The 15,544-nt window shown below is 36.1% G+C and overlaps 1 protein-coding gene across 1 annotated transcript; it reads right to left on the reverse strand.

The window, feature by feature from the left end:
• Positions 1 to 165: 165 nt before the first annotated feature.
• On the reverse strand, positions 166 to 7,555 carry LOC109063782 (tumor protein p63-regulated gene 1-like protein). The gene is made up of 6 exons (XM_042730287.1): positions 7,241 to 7,555; positions 5,375 to 5,466; positions 5,003 to 5,053; positions 4,791 to 4,916; positions 4,481 to 4,634; positions 166 to 3,322 (listed from the first exon to the last, which is right to left on the reverse strand). The coding sequence occupies exons 1-6, from the start codon at positions 7,436 to 7,438 to the stop codon at positions 3,128 to 3,130; spliced, it is 816 nt and encodes a 271-aa protein (XP_042586221.1). The 5' UTR covers positions 7,439 to 7,555; the 3' UTR covers positions 166 to 3,127.
• Between the last annotated feature and the right edge of the window lie 7,989 nt (positions 7,556 to 15,544).

The following is a 15,544-nucleotide window of genomic DNA, read 5'->3' on the forward strand; positions in this document are numbered from 1 at the left end:
TTTAGATTTAATTAAGATTGATTAACATCCAATTAATGACAATTTGTGTGGATTTGTGCTTACATTTTAAAAATTGCCTATATATAATATATGTTCTTGTCAAATTTTGTGAGATTCAACCTTGCATAAATCATTTTGTAAAAATAAAACGTATGACAATTGAAAAGTGTTTAAAATAACCATAATTTTACTTGAAGCATGATGGATATATTACATAAATCAGCGTGATGACATTCAAACAAAATTCTTTAAAGATGATTCCTAAAATTTAATTAAACAGAAACCTGGAAGAGTTCAGATTTAGGCTTGATTTGGGTGATAGAAACAGTATTTTACTATAATAACATGGATGAATAGGTATGCAAATCATTTTCACTTGAAAAACAATTACATTGTTTTTTTTTTAAGTACAGAGGAAAAGGTGCTTACATTTTCTTTTTGGTGAATTGAGGCTATGACTAATTGTACACATAAGTTGCAGGCATAATCATCATGCACAACTTTACATTACATTTAAAACCAAAAATACAAATAGAAAAAACTGAACAACTGATGCCTGTTTAAAAAAAAACAAAAAAAACAACAACAACCGAGACTCATTTCAACAAAGTTACAACCATTTCTATAAGCATAGCCACAAAAAAAAAAAAAAAATCCAGACACTGGCCACCAAAAGTGCACATGCATAAAAAAAATACTTTAAAATCTCAGAACCCGTAATCGCTCAACAGAGGCAACCTTGCCGTGTCATGCATCCTTAAACAAACAGTTCAATTAAAGCCAATCTGTTGACCAACGTCACCTGAGGAATATACAGTATCAAACACACACCATCTATTTGCCTTGGTTAAAAATAAAAGCGTAACTTTCTGTAACTTAGGCAGGATTTAAACATTGTCTTTCAGGTTAAAGAAATAAGGCATAAATCATGGATAAGCACACAAACATAAAGCACATGTAACAGTGGTACACTACAGCAGCCACAAGAAGACCTGAAATTCATTTTGAAATATTAACGTGTGAAAATACATGTCAGGCGGGTGGACACACTTGAGACTGCATGTCATCTGTCTATCATGCTGTAGTTTTTTGGTGTGTTACCCAAGCCAGTGTTACATTTAAAGATAATGCTATCAATAGTGTTTGTTCTGTATTACATTGACAATTGCAACGTGACCTCATGTAAGTATAGAATTTAGCTTTATTTTCTTTATGCAAAAGTGTTACATTTTGCAAAGACGACAGAACAGATGGTATTGAATATAAATTTAGAGGACTCATCGGTCTAGATCTACAGAAATCTAAAATTTTTAGAGATCTCATATGTCTGCAATCCCAAAGTACTAAAGCAAAATCATAATTAGTATCTTCAGTAACAGTCCAAATAAACTTTATTCAGAGACTTTCAACCTCTATAAAAGCACTGCAGTTAAGGGTAAAATAAACATTTGATATAATGTAAGCCTTAGTTGTCATTTGATAGTAGTACTGTTCAGAAGGCATGCAGTTTTTCTCTGACAAGTTTCGAAACCTTTTTAGCCACATTGGACCCCATTCATGAAACAAACCGAACAATTTTTTATGCAAATCATTTGTAAAATATATGTATATATAATTTTTGTTTTGTGATCAATTGTGAACACAATTATGGAAATTTACATTCAACTAAAAAAAAAAAAAAATCACAAACATTTTGTAGTTGAACGTTTGTTTAAATCTCCAAACTCCACTGGTATTAAAAGTTGGTATGAAATGGAAATCTATTTTTCAAATGCATGTTATAGATTGTATTGTGAATAATTCATCTGTGCATACATTTTATTGTTTCACCCCCAAATACAATTAACAAAGCATGCATAGAACCAAATTCAAACCAATTATTTTTTCATCGTTAATCCGTTACACTCAGATATATGTCAAAATACAGTAGAAAAGATCTGGCCTGATCTTGATCGCAGCTTTACCAGAAATCATAAATGTTCAGAATGCAACTAGATTGATTAACATCACATTTTATACTAAAATGATTTCCTCAAATAGCAACTAGGTTATTTTTCTTTATTTACTATACAAGCATTAAATGCATTTCACCGGATTCAGTGCATCTTGAACATGTATTTTTGTTGGATCTAGCAGACAAAACTGTGTTTCAGGACTGTTCAGCCTATTCTTTAGCTGTTTGGTGTTGACGTGGTTAAGCTTAAAAAAAAAAATTATAAATTAAATAAATTCTATTAAAGCTCTGTTACTACAGCCATACACAAACGGATGACTATGGTCATTGTGATGCTTCTTGTGCATTTATTTATTTATTTGTTTGAGCATGTTGCCATGTGTATTGAGTTATGTTTTTGCATTTAGGTTACCAGTTAATTTTTTTTTAAAAAAAAGGTGTCTTTTGTTCCACTACAGGCCGTTCACACAGTATGCATTTTTCCACTCCAGTGCACTACTTTTCTATTGTTTTTTTCTACGTAAACGCGGTAGACGGACGTGTTGTCTTCGCAAATCACGTCTTTTGCAATGTCTCACACATGAGCACCACGCTTTTAAGACACCTTGTCAAGTTAAAAAAATGTCTACTTTTAACACGCAGCGCCGCTCATCGGAGAAAGCTCCAAACAGTGGACCAATCAGAAGAACCTGGAGGCGGAGCAAGCGTTGCAAGTTTTTGTTTACAGTAGCAAGTTGGCGTGTTATATTTGACGGCAACATGGGGGAGGCGGCATTCAGCACTGCACTTAGAAAAATAATAATAATAAAAAAAAAACCTTCATGAGCGTTGTGTGTCATGTTTTTAGACGCATTCTGTGTGAACGGCCCGTAAGAAAGTCAGCAGAGCAGGGTCAGGTGAACCCTAAACCATCTGAAAAGGGCTTCCGGAAGTCATTCATTCACTGCTTCTTCAAACCATTCAGCCACATTAGAAAGGCTTTTTGTTTTACTACATGTGAATAGAGTTAGATGGCTTCATCCAGGCACATCCTGTTGCATTGACCACATTTCACACGCTATCCAAACAACAAAACACGTAGTATGTACTGGACACACATACTCAAGTGTAGCGCTATCACTCAGAAACAGCACTTGACTGGAGGATGAGAGAGATGGAGGGAGAATTCAGGAGTTAAAAGCCGATTTTTCCCCTTGTCATGGAGTAGCCCAGTTTGGCTTCGTTGTTGATGAAGGACATGATGCCCAGGTACGTCTCGATCAGGAGCGGCCGCTCCAGTATCAGAACGCCATTGGCTCGTCCCGGGATGGGGAAGTCTTTATGGGCTTTTTTCACAGCCTGCACAAGCTGCGCCTTGAAATTCTCAAGTCAACGGAGAACAGAATTACATTTTTATTTGACTTCCTACTGTCTACATATAACAAAATACGAATAGCTGACTGAATTATTTTAGCCATGATTTTCTTGTCTTTTAGGGCAGAACCTGAAGTCTTTGATTGCTTTTTGGACAGCTAGTCAAGCACTGCTCGAATTTTCGTTTTGAGAATTGTGAAAGTTAAGGATTTCACCTCGAGTTTTTGGTTTGTTTGTTTAGCATTTTGTTGACAGATTTTAAATGGAATTTCTAAATTTGATACAATACCTTAAATATATAGGTTTTGATACAATTTTTAAAAAATATGCCATATTAAAAGCATACAATTTGAACAGTAAGAGTTCGAAGCTGTTGTAAATTACTCTATAAACCACAGATCTATAATATAGAACAGTGCTATAAACATACACCTTTGTTTATGTTTGTCTGTTGCTCGGCAAACACTTTGTTGGAACCGCAGCTGTTTCGGAGGAACTACATTGTTTGGTGGAAGAATACTGTTTTTATTAATATCATTACACTTTATCTGCTCTGTTTTATTCTGTGAAACCTTACTACGTATATGTAATAACCGTTTTATAAAAGCAATAAGCCCCGTGAAGCCGTGGTTTACAGTGAATTTATAACAGCTAAGGGGGTTGTGCCGTGGTGCTTATTTTTTTTTTTTAATTTAGAATAGTAGTTTTAAATTCACTGTTATTTTCTTGTGTTTTATTGTTATTTTTTAGCCTTAACTATTTTGGAGTGAAGTTTGTTTGATTTTTTGTATACCAAGCAGAACACGAACTGCTTGTGTGCACATTAATTCATCTATTATTTATTTATTAATTTATCATTGAAAATGCACATCTATAATGCATAAACTCAATATAAAATGTCAGCCAAGATGGCACATTTTCATCTGTTGTCCCTGGTTGATGTATACAGATTTCAATAGACAAATACAATACATTCATACAAATATTCCCAGTTTTGATTTACATTTCTAGAAAACGCTCTCTGAAACACATACTGTAGTGCAGCATACTATACTTCTATGCGTGTCAGAGAGAAGAGAAAGCGGGAATGCAGCTGGTATCCAAACCACAGAAGAGGAGTATTGAAAACAGAAAAATCAATATGAATCAAACACTAGTAGGAAGCACACTCACCTGGCAGAGGGAGGCCACCTTTTCATCGGCGTGTGCCATGGGGTGTCCGGTGAAGGTGGCGTAGGGTACGTCAGTGGCCCAGGGGTTCCAGCGATTCATGAACGAAGGTCTTGGTCGCTTATCCCACTGGACACGGATACCGGTGCCCTCTCTCTTCACACACACAGTATAATACTGCCTAAACCTCATTTAGATGTCTGCTATATAATGTACAATTTTGGGTAATTAACAAAGTGTGGAGAAAACTATTAGACATTTGTCATAAAAGGACATATAATTACAATGTCACATTGAGGATGAAGTGTCTTACTTGTTGAGGGATTTTGGGGGAAACTCAAACTCGCCGACTGAGATCGTGTCCACAGCGTTCAGGGAAATTCTGACGACCTGCAGACACTGGAGGTTTATGAAGTCATATTTGCACACCAGCAAAGACCTGTAACAAACCAGCAGATCATTCACAACCCGTTTCCTGATACTAATGTATTAAACACAATCCTCAATGATGACTGACTTTCTTACCTCTCAGTTATAAGTACCAGTCTCTCTTTTTCATTGTTCCAGTGATCAATTCTGTGGTAACACATAAAGAGCACATGAATCTGGCTGAACAGACATAACACAGAGAAGCGGTATAGTGACGTTATCAGATGTTAACATCAGTACTTTGATGTATATTACTGACAGATACTATATTCACGTGGTATTTACAAGCTACTCCAAAAGGATATCATGGTTCTCTCACAGTAAATGTAAAAAACAGTATTTCCCAAAAGCCAGTACACCATGGTATGTTTTTGTGTAAAGGTTGCAGTCAAGGTCCTGTTCATTTAAAAAATGCATGCAATAAAACTGAAATGATATGGTGTTATAAAAGGGTGACGATGGACTCACTCTGCTAGCAGCCACACGCTAAGAACCTCTCCATCTTCTGAAGGCAAGGCAACCGTGCGGATATCATTGACCGCCTGCTCTATCGTTCCTGGCTGAGACCACAACAGAAAGAGCAGCTTATTTAGGCCTAGATGCTTGACACTACAGCAAACGGATGTCAGTGAAGAAAATAAATGATACAACTTATGTCTACTGTGTAGTTAAAGTCCTTATAGGCCAGTGGTTCTCAACTTACTGGCTCCAAGGTTTCCATTTCTCCCCAAAAAAATATTGGGTGGCCCCATGACTTGTTCAGGTGTTTGTGGTTTACAGGATAAGCATCAAAGGATTTTTAAAAACATTTTTCAATCACAATTTCTTTATGGTAAAATCTTTTGGCACAACTAGAAAAACGTATATTCAAAACGTACCATGAAATTATGATTTTATTGATTTATATTACCTTTCCAGGTCAAGAAAACACGCCTTTATAGTTAGGATCCCTCATATATTAAGTCTTTCCAAGACATTGGGAATCCTGCTTCTTTAAAGGAAAAAGTTGTAGAGAGGTAAATTAAAATAAGAAATGTCCTAATTTTTATTTGTTTTGTCTTATTTTGAATATTTTTAAGTCATCTTGGTTGAGAACCACTGCTATAGTCCACATCCACAGATGACAACAGCTCAAGATCAAACACAAAACATGAAATATACAGATTTGAGAGTAAAATCTGTACAAACATGCAGAAATCATGATGCATCAAATGTGTTCAAATGTATTCTAAATTTATGATAATTTTTTTTGAACTGAAACCACACACACACAAAATAACAGGCTGTTCTTTACATTTACAATTATTTATTTAGCAGATACTTTTATACAAAGTGACGCAGAAAAGAAAAGGAACATCACAAACCAGAATATAAGTTAAAGGATGAAATATTTTGTCTATATGGCTAATAATGTTTCAGGTGGTTGTGTAGATAGTAAATGACAATTCATTAGAATTATGACATTTACATCGTCAAAGAAAGAAAGAAAGTTCCATTCATAATGGTCATCCCTGATTAATTTCTATTAAATTCACAAAAGTTGTCCCTAATCTTTCCTGTATCCCATCCCAATACCAGCAAAAGTCTTTTGCAATACAAGACAACAAGTAGCCTACTTTTTTATGTTTGTTTGTCAAAAATGTAAACATTTTCAAAGAAATGCAAAATAATTTGATTCTCTTTCAAATGTTTACCACTGCATACTATTTTAAACTAAAGTAGGCTGTAAACAGTAGGCTACACATTAGCAGTATATTAGTATTCCATTCTGAACATTGTTTGACACTGACTTTGCCTCTTTTGGGGTAAAATATTAATAATAATGTCACATTAATCAGTGATGTTAACTGTTAATTGGGTTTCCTAATTCTAGTTAGTGTTTCATAATTATTGTTACAAGGTTACTACATGTATTGCTTTCTGACTGCACTGCATTCCAGCTAAAGGCCGCTATTTATGTATAAGGTTACAAATGGCCGTGTCTCAAAACCTGGTGAGCTCCCTTTGTAGCAGTGGCGAGGCTAGGGCCTGGGGGGCACTGGCCCACTCAGACTGATGGCTGGTCAACCCAATATATTTATATCGTCTGCGATAATATCATAATTGTTGTTTTACCGATGTGTTACCGAGGCTATATCGCAGAAACGTGCCTATGATGATCATCCGTGCTGTCTAGGTAGAGTAGTAATAATGCTGTCTAGATAGGCAGCTTCTTAGGTTTTGCCATATAACCCCATCAAGTCAACACCCTAAGATGTAAACAATTGTACACATATTACAACCTTGACTACCGAGTCAGGACGTGTTGTAGCAAATACTGGGCTACTTACTCACCCTAAAGACGAAATAATCCTTGACTTTGGCTTGCATGGTTGGGTTGTGGACATGGAAAGGCGTGAGGGTCTGTAGCGGAGTGCAGCAGGCCACCGAAGCTCCAGCTCGGGCCAAATCCTGCCCATCATCACAGTCCTCCGGGTGTAAGACAGCCGCACCCGGGCTCTCCGGGTCTACGCTGTCATTCAGCTGCAGCATTTCACTAAAGCGTCGAGAACGAGCCGCAAATATCTGTAGAAAGTGCCTGCGCTCAGTTCCAGCAGCGCTGTGTTGCGCAGGGGAACGCCCACCTGCTCCACTCTACCGACGATTTAAAGAGACCCGGTCTGTTTATGAGTTACAGTCGGATTTTTAAAGGAACAGTTCAGCCAAAAATGCTGCACGGGACAGGTCAGGTGGAAACATTAATTACTTCTCTTTGAAATCTGGGTAGTAACTGATTACACGTAACGTTAATCTGCTAAAATCAAGTAGGCTACTCGTAATTACAGTATACTACATTTTAATTCATAATGCTTATAAACAGATTACATTTTTTTTTTCATACATTTATAAAATAAGAACAGATGCAAAAAAAACACACACAAAAAAAAACGCAACAGTAGAGCAAATATAAGAAAGAAAGAAATGAGCCTAGTACAGAGAAGTGAGCAGAGGCCTACTCCTCTCAGAAAACGTACTAAGATATTTTTAGATCTTTATTTACTGTTTGGCGCATTAGGATTGCTATATGCGAGGGCTTAATGGACATTTCTTCGACATTTCTCACTGTTTTGTCTGTAGTTCAAAATTACACTGTGTGCATTTTTCTAGTAGGGGTCACATTTATTTATTATGCATTTATTATGCATTTATAATGCTTTTTTATGGCTTGCATGATTAAATATTAAAACAATGATAAAATGAATTTATTTTTTTCATGAAAATGAAAAAGCATCTCTCAAGCAATTATACCATGTATGAAATAAATAATTATGCAAGATGTATACATAGCTGTGATGTAATGTATATGATGTATGAAACATTATTTCAGTGACCTTCAGAAACTGTTGATTATGGAAGTCTGGACAAATTATTTTCAAACCTGAAAGACTTTGGGAAATGTCATTGTGGTTTTTATGTTTATTAATGTTTGTTCATGTAATGTAGGGATTCCCAAACATTTTTGGGTTTTTAATATTTACTTGACATATTGAGAAAGTTAATATGTCAATGATTTAACATCACATTCACATGTTTACAGTTCAGTGTTGCTTAATGGTCACAATGGCATGCAGGTAAACAAATAAAATATTTATATTTTTTAATGTCTAATGGTTTAAAAATATATATTTTACACGTTTATGTTTTAAATATAGTTATTAGATATTTATCAACTCACAAACCTGCTGCAGTTCTTACATTAAGCCCAGTTTGGGAAACCCTGGTGTAATGTAATGTTTAATGCATTGAATGATGTTGATATTAAAAAGGGAGTATTTTTTCTCTTTGCTTTTTTATATCAGTATGGTTAATGGTAAGTTTAAAACAAGTTAGACAAAAAGAAATCTAATAGTAATCAAAAAAAAAAAAAGTAGTCAGAAGACATTACCTAAAATGAGTAACCTAGATTATGTTCCTAACTACAGTTTTCAATGTGGGTGGGACTTTAGCTCCAATAGACCTTGCAGGTTATTGAAATTAACGTTGATGAAAATGGGGCTGTAAATATGTGTTCAATGGATTGTACTGTTGTTTAACAACATTCTGTATTCTCTCAAGCATAAGGTAGTGTAGTTAATGACATTCATGATATTTTATTCGCATTAATGTGTAGTGAACTAAGATTTGCTCGAGGTAATGTCAGAAATGAACAGCTTGTGGTTTGAGAGCTTGTACAGCTTTGCGCCTCCCTCTTTTATGGTTGTTTGATTGTTGTAAAGTCTTTAGACAGTTCCAGTCAAGTCCATTTACAAACCAAATTCAGAGAGTAAAACTCAGTAAATATCATAATTAATTAAATTATTTCCTTCTGTTTACACAGCTGATTCTCAGGGGTTTTGGTCATACATTTGATTCAGTTCAAAGCCACTTGGAATGTACAAGAAATAAATTAAACCAATGTAGGTATATTTATAAAAGCTTATTTCTTATATCATATAAGAGCATGTCTGCTCTTTAAAAACAGAATTCTGGAAACAGAAAGTGTTTTGTGTATTTCAATACGATAAACGGGAAAAGACTTCATAAGGCCTGGTATGGCTTGGATCTTTGCTCAGACTCAATTTATTTGAAATCAAATCTTACTGTAGCTAATCTATAATGTTATGACTGACTCAGTTTTATTAATTTAGGAATCACTTACATTTATTTAGCACATGCTTTCGCCCAGATGCATATCATGCGTATTTTATGATAAAAGCCTTAACATTTACAACACACAATGTCAAATTTAAATACAACCCAGTATACAAGTGCAGACATGAAATGCAAAAGAAAAAAAAAATATATATGAAGTTGTTATATGAGGCATTTATTGCAGAAGGAGTGTGTTTTCAGCCTTTTGCTTAAAGTTTTTTTTCCAGGTTAAATGTTGATCCTGAAATGCAGTAATTCAAACCCCTTTATCTAAACCTCCACTGGTCGCATACATCTGCCATGTTTGTAGTTTTTTAATGCTTTTATTCATGTTTGTAGTTCTGAACCGAATCATTCACCAAAGCACAATGGATTTTGTGGGCAATACTAGCCATTAGAGTGTGCACGTATCCACACTTCAAAAAACTACCTAAAATAGAAAACCATCCAGGGACTTTTGACTCTTTACAACATACTATGCTTTGGGACACACATGTTCAAATCTCACATTCTATTTAGGATGGATAGTATGAACATTGGGACGCCGGTTGTATGTCTGAGCTCCTCAGATCTTGTCCTGGAGGGCCAGTGCCCTGCAGAGTTTACCTCCAACCTTGATCAAACACACCTGAGCAAGCTTCAAGGTCTTTGGGATCCAGGAGCGTACAGTAGCATCTGGGTATGTGGGGTATGCACGTGCATATGGGCCCAAGCTGATTGGGGGCCCGCCGAGGGAACCTTTTAAATAAATGAACAAATAACAAGAAGCCACAATAAATATGCTGTAGAACGTTTGTTTTGGCACAAGTAATAGATTTGTCAGACCAAAGACTGCCCATTTAATAAAACCAAAATGAATTATACCTCACGTAACACCGTCTTTATAAGAGTCAGCGGCAAATTCCTGAAGGACTGTGGTATACTGTGTCATTTTCTATAACTACATGCAAGCGCTGCATTGCCACGGTCAAATAAAACAATAGTTAATAATGTAATAATATTGTGAAGATGGTAGCTATCTAGTTCACAACTGTATTACATCTAGCTTTAGTGACACCTGCACCATTTCAATTCTCTTTCTTTCATTTGAATTCTCTTTTATCAAAAGATTATCAAAAGTAGCCTTCTTTTCATTGAGAATACACCAAGCCATAAATTAAATACCAGGGACATTGTAGATGAATTTGCCAAAAGAAAGGCCCAGACAATTTCATTAAATTAAATTAATTACTAACTAAAATGTGAGTAGGTTTTTTTTTTTTTTTTTTTTTTTTCATTATTTCCGGTTTATTTATTTATTTATTTTTTGCATTTTTGGCCGCTGTGCCAAGAGTGTGTTTGCCTTATTTTGTTAAATATGACAGTGTTTAGTGCAATAACATTTTCTAGAATTAAGTCAAAATTAAAGTTGTGTTATATTGTGTGAATAAAGTTAGTTGCTATGAAAATCCCCCCCCCCCCCAAAAAAAAAAAAAAATTGTGGCAGTTAACAAATTATTTCTGAAAACAATACATGTTGACAAAGTTATATTGATGGTGTTTGAGAGGTAAATGTTATGTTACAACAAAAATGTTTTACTGATGATTTTCGAATCACTAACTTATTGATTACACAATGATGTTCACTTTATTAAATTGTTCAGATTTTTTTTAACATCTGATATTCATTCATGTTTATTTTGTGCTGTAGAAAAGAGGAAAATATGATTGATTCACATATGCTGCTTGATCAGGGTTTGAACTAAACTCCAGGACCGATTTGAGGAACCTTGCTGTATGTTCTGTAGATATATTATCCTCTGCAGTATGAGCAAATTGATTTAAAGACCAATTTGTTTAAAGAATTGAAGAACAAGCTAGTGTGACATGTTGATTTAAAAAAATAATAAAAAATCAGGCAGTTGTTAGTTTGGAGTTTATTTTGGGAGTTCAAACAATCTGAAATGAACCACTTTGTGTATGCAAACATTGTCACTGTAAGGTGTGTTTAAAGATAAGGAGGGATAAGTCAAAATAAATTGTAATGGTAAATGAAAATAAACTTAAAAATTTCCCTCTAATTCAGAGAGAATTTCCTGAAACTGCGTTTTTATATATATATACATATATATATATATATATATATATATATATATATATATATATATATATATATATATATAAAGAAACTAAAAGCAACTTTCAGTGAAGTCTAAGTGTTGTGGAATAAGAACTATATATAGACAAACTGGCCACCCATAACCAATGAATCAAACAAGTTGGGCTTGTAAGTCTGCAATATGTTGTGACAGCATCATATGACACCATTCATTTGTTCATGGTTTATTACAATGCATAAAATGGCATTTTAGTAGCAGATTACTTTATGTTCAATTAAGTATTTGATGAATGTATTGAGAAAGACATTTTTAATTCACTGTATTTATTAATATACTTGTTGAATGTTGCCCTCTAAACAAAACTACACAAAGTCTAAATGTGAGTATACTCTAAGCAAAAAGTGCAATATATTAATGCATTTTCACTTCATCAAAAGAAAATAACAGACCGAAACAGCAAAAACAGACGTACTTTAAGCACTGTAGAATTTGAAAGCACTAGAATTTTATAATTTTTGTTTATGATTTTTTTTTTAAGTTATTGTTGTTTCATTTACAGATAATCATAGCCTAAATAAAATATTATTATGAGCTGTGGTTAAATATCTTTTCAGCACAATAAACAGCAGAAGAAAACTCTCAAAGCACCACACATGACAATATGCATAAAAAAAAAAAAAGTTTTATACAAAGCTCTTTGCAGATGCATCTCTATTTAAAGATGCTTCTTATTTTTTAAAGCACTTTATTACACAGGTCTCTCTGAAATGCTCAAATCTAACTGGTCTTTAGCAACATTCCGAGGTCTGCTTTTGTCCTGATAATGAATCATAACATAGCAATAGCAATGCTCTAATAACTGAGTGCTCATCCAAGAGACTAAACTTAAGTTTTTCACTGTTACTGGGGTTTATACAGCAAGCTGCTGGATGTACATTATCACTTACTTGATTACTGTAAAGTGAACTCACTGAAAGGCTCCAAGTAATAATAAAGAAATTCATTGTTGATTATCTTCATCATTGATTTTATAGGTTTTATTAACATTTAGATTTTATTAAGTTCACAAAAAAAAGAGTTTAAACCAATTCATTGAAATGAAATAAATGAATAGACAGTATTAATGGATTTCACTTGTTACACTCTGAATAACTTAAGACTACAATTTTCCAAGACCCTCACGGCTACTATTTTATTCTGAGCAGCTTTATGCATATGACCCCAGATGATGCTTCAGTGATTTTCTGCTTTTACAGTTTAACTGGTAAAATCCTTAGACAGTTAAGTTCATCAAGATTACAGAAAAATGGAAAGATGACGTCAGTGAAGGTGGTTGTGAATGCGTGTAGATGTGTGTTAGTTATAGGATCAGAGAATGACACCGTTCCTCCGTCATAGTCCAGATCAACTCTCACGCGCACAATGTGCTCTTCAATAGGAAAACCAGACCCAAGCAGTCTGTACGGATCATACTTCACACACCAGACATCAGTCATAAAGAAACCACGTCCCTTCCTTTGGTTTAATTCTGTAGTTACTCCAAGACTCCAGCATTCACTCTCTTTAACCTCCACTTCCCAGAAGTGCATTCCTGAGTTAAAACCCTCTGATCCCAGAACACACTCACAGATGTCAAATCTCTCTTGATTATCAGGAAGCGGTTGTTTGTCAGAGATGTATCTTACACTGGTCAGATCATTAGACAGGACGAGACATGGATGAGCCGTGTTAGGATCCAGAGTCATAGGAGCTGATGAGACAAAATCAATAGGTACTTTTATTCTGGTACTCATAATGTGATCAAGAATGAATCGTACACAGATTATTATTAATTATGACACATCCTACTGATCAAGCACATCAGACATTTTCCTCTGATCACTGTCAGTGCTGTTATAGTAAATATGTGCTTGAGAAATTTCAGATTTGCATCTCATGTCAACTGATACTGACAAATACAATCAAAGGGTTAGTTCAACCAAAAATGAAAATTAGCCTGTGTTTTACTCACCCTCAAAGCATCCTAGTGAAAGTGAAAGTGATGTGACATACAGCCAAGTATGGTGACCCATAGTCAGAATTCGTGCTCTGCATTTAACCCATCCAAAGTGCACACACAGAGCAGTGAACACACATACACCATGAAAAAACACCCGGAGCAGTGGGCAGCCATTTATGCTGCGGCACCCGGGGAGCAGTTGGGGGTTCAGTGCCTTGCTCAAGGGCACCTCAGTCATGGTGTTGCCGGCCAGAGACTCAAACCCACAACTTTAGGGTTAGGAGTCAAACTCTCTAACCACTAGGCCATGACTAGGTGTAAGTGACTTTCTTCTTTCAGACAAATCCATCTGAGTTATATTAAAAACTGTCCTGGCCCCTCCAAGCCTTTCAATGGTGGTTAGCGGGTGTTTGTTGTCAACAGTTCAGAAGACGTGACGTGCGCACATCCATAATAAAACTTCCCTCACACGGCTCCGGTGGGGTGAATAAAGATCTCCTGTAGCAAATCCATGCATTTTCATAAAAAATATCCATATTTCAAACATAATAAACAATTTTCTATCACTTCCACCATCTGTCATATGCGGAAGGCTTTCCAGCGGATGATGTAGGAGATCGGCATTGTGTGATTAGTGACGGGCACGGAAAGAGACAAAACAGAACGCTGTTTACGAATTAGAAGCACAAAACGAGGATTTGTAAATAAAAATGTTGGAGGATTTCGATACAAGCCAAGAGGAGACTGGTTTTCCTTTGCTAAAGTAAGGAAACTTTGTTTCCTTTGCTCCTGCATTTCTCAGAGGCGCGTACATGACGCCGATGTCCTGCGTCATCCGCCTGAACTATTTCCGTGTACCACAGTCAGCGGAAGTAAGAAAAAAACTGTTTATTACATTTAAAATATGGATATTTATCTTATAAAACTGCATTTGCTATAGGAGACCTTTATCGGTGGTACAGCAACTGCGGTGACGGGACGTGATGTATCTGTTCCCTCCTTCAGGGAATCGAGGGTTAATCGAGAAATTCCCTTTCAGTCGGTCACTTTCAATGTCACATCAGTGACTGACGAATTGGGAATCCCTACCAAAGCACCACTGATGCTGCCCCTTCCAGTGTCCTGCATAATGATACCTCAATGCCTATAAGGGAAGAAAATAGGACAGTGCTTACACAGAGAAGGTTGATCACTGCTGTTCTTGCACAACCCACTCAGTGAGACTTGGATAACACTGGGAAAGTGTGCCCTTCCCACTGGAAAGGAATACTGTGGAAGCCACATCCTCCACAGGGAGGTTCCAAGTGGAATTTACACTTATGGATCTATGGCGTATGGAAGTCTCTTGGGTGGCTCAGACCTAGTTAGAGAGGAGGCTACATCTTTGCAGAAGACACAGGAAGCTATACAGTGGAAGAATACACATACGGGATCCATTTAGGGTCACTACATATGGGCACCCAGCCTACCACCGGTTTTCAGGAAAAAAAAAGTGAATGAAGGCCTGGCACTGGATGCTCCGCCATGTCCGGCTGCTGAAGGTGATTGAAGAACTCAACATGGTCTGGACAAGTCTCTGGAGCAAAATAAGCACACACTATGATTCAGCAAGCTGACACTAAGCCGGGCCTCTTGGTGTTTCTGGCTCAACATGAAGGCTATAGAATTTAGCAAGATTCTGAGTGGGTTGTGCCCACAGCTGTACCACCATATATCAGGGTAGCGCCACGCGCCAGCATCTAGGAGGAAGCAATACTTCTGGTAGAGTGAGCTCGCAACCTGAGTGGGCAGGGCATGCCTTAAGCTTGGTAAGCCAAGGGGATGGTATTCACTGTCCACTGGGCCATTCTCTGCTTGGAGACAGCCTGC

Source organism: Cyprinus carpio, chromosome B8 (assembly GCF_018340385.1).
Source record: "Cyprinus carpio isolate SPL01 chromosome B8, ASM1834038v1, whole genome shotgun sequence".
Lineage (NCBI taxonomy): Eukaryota > Metazoa > Chordata > Actinopteri > Cypriniformes > Cyprinidae > Cyprinus > Cyprinus carpio.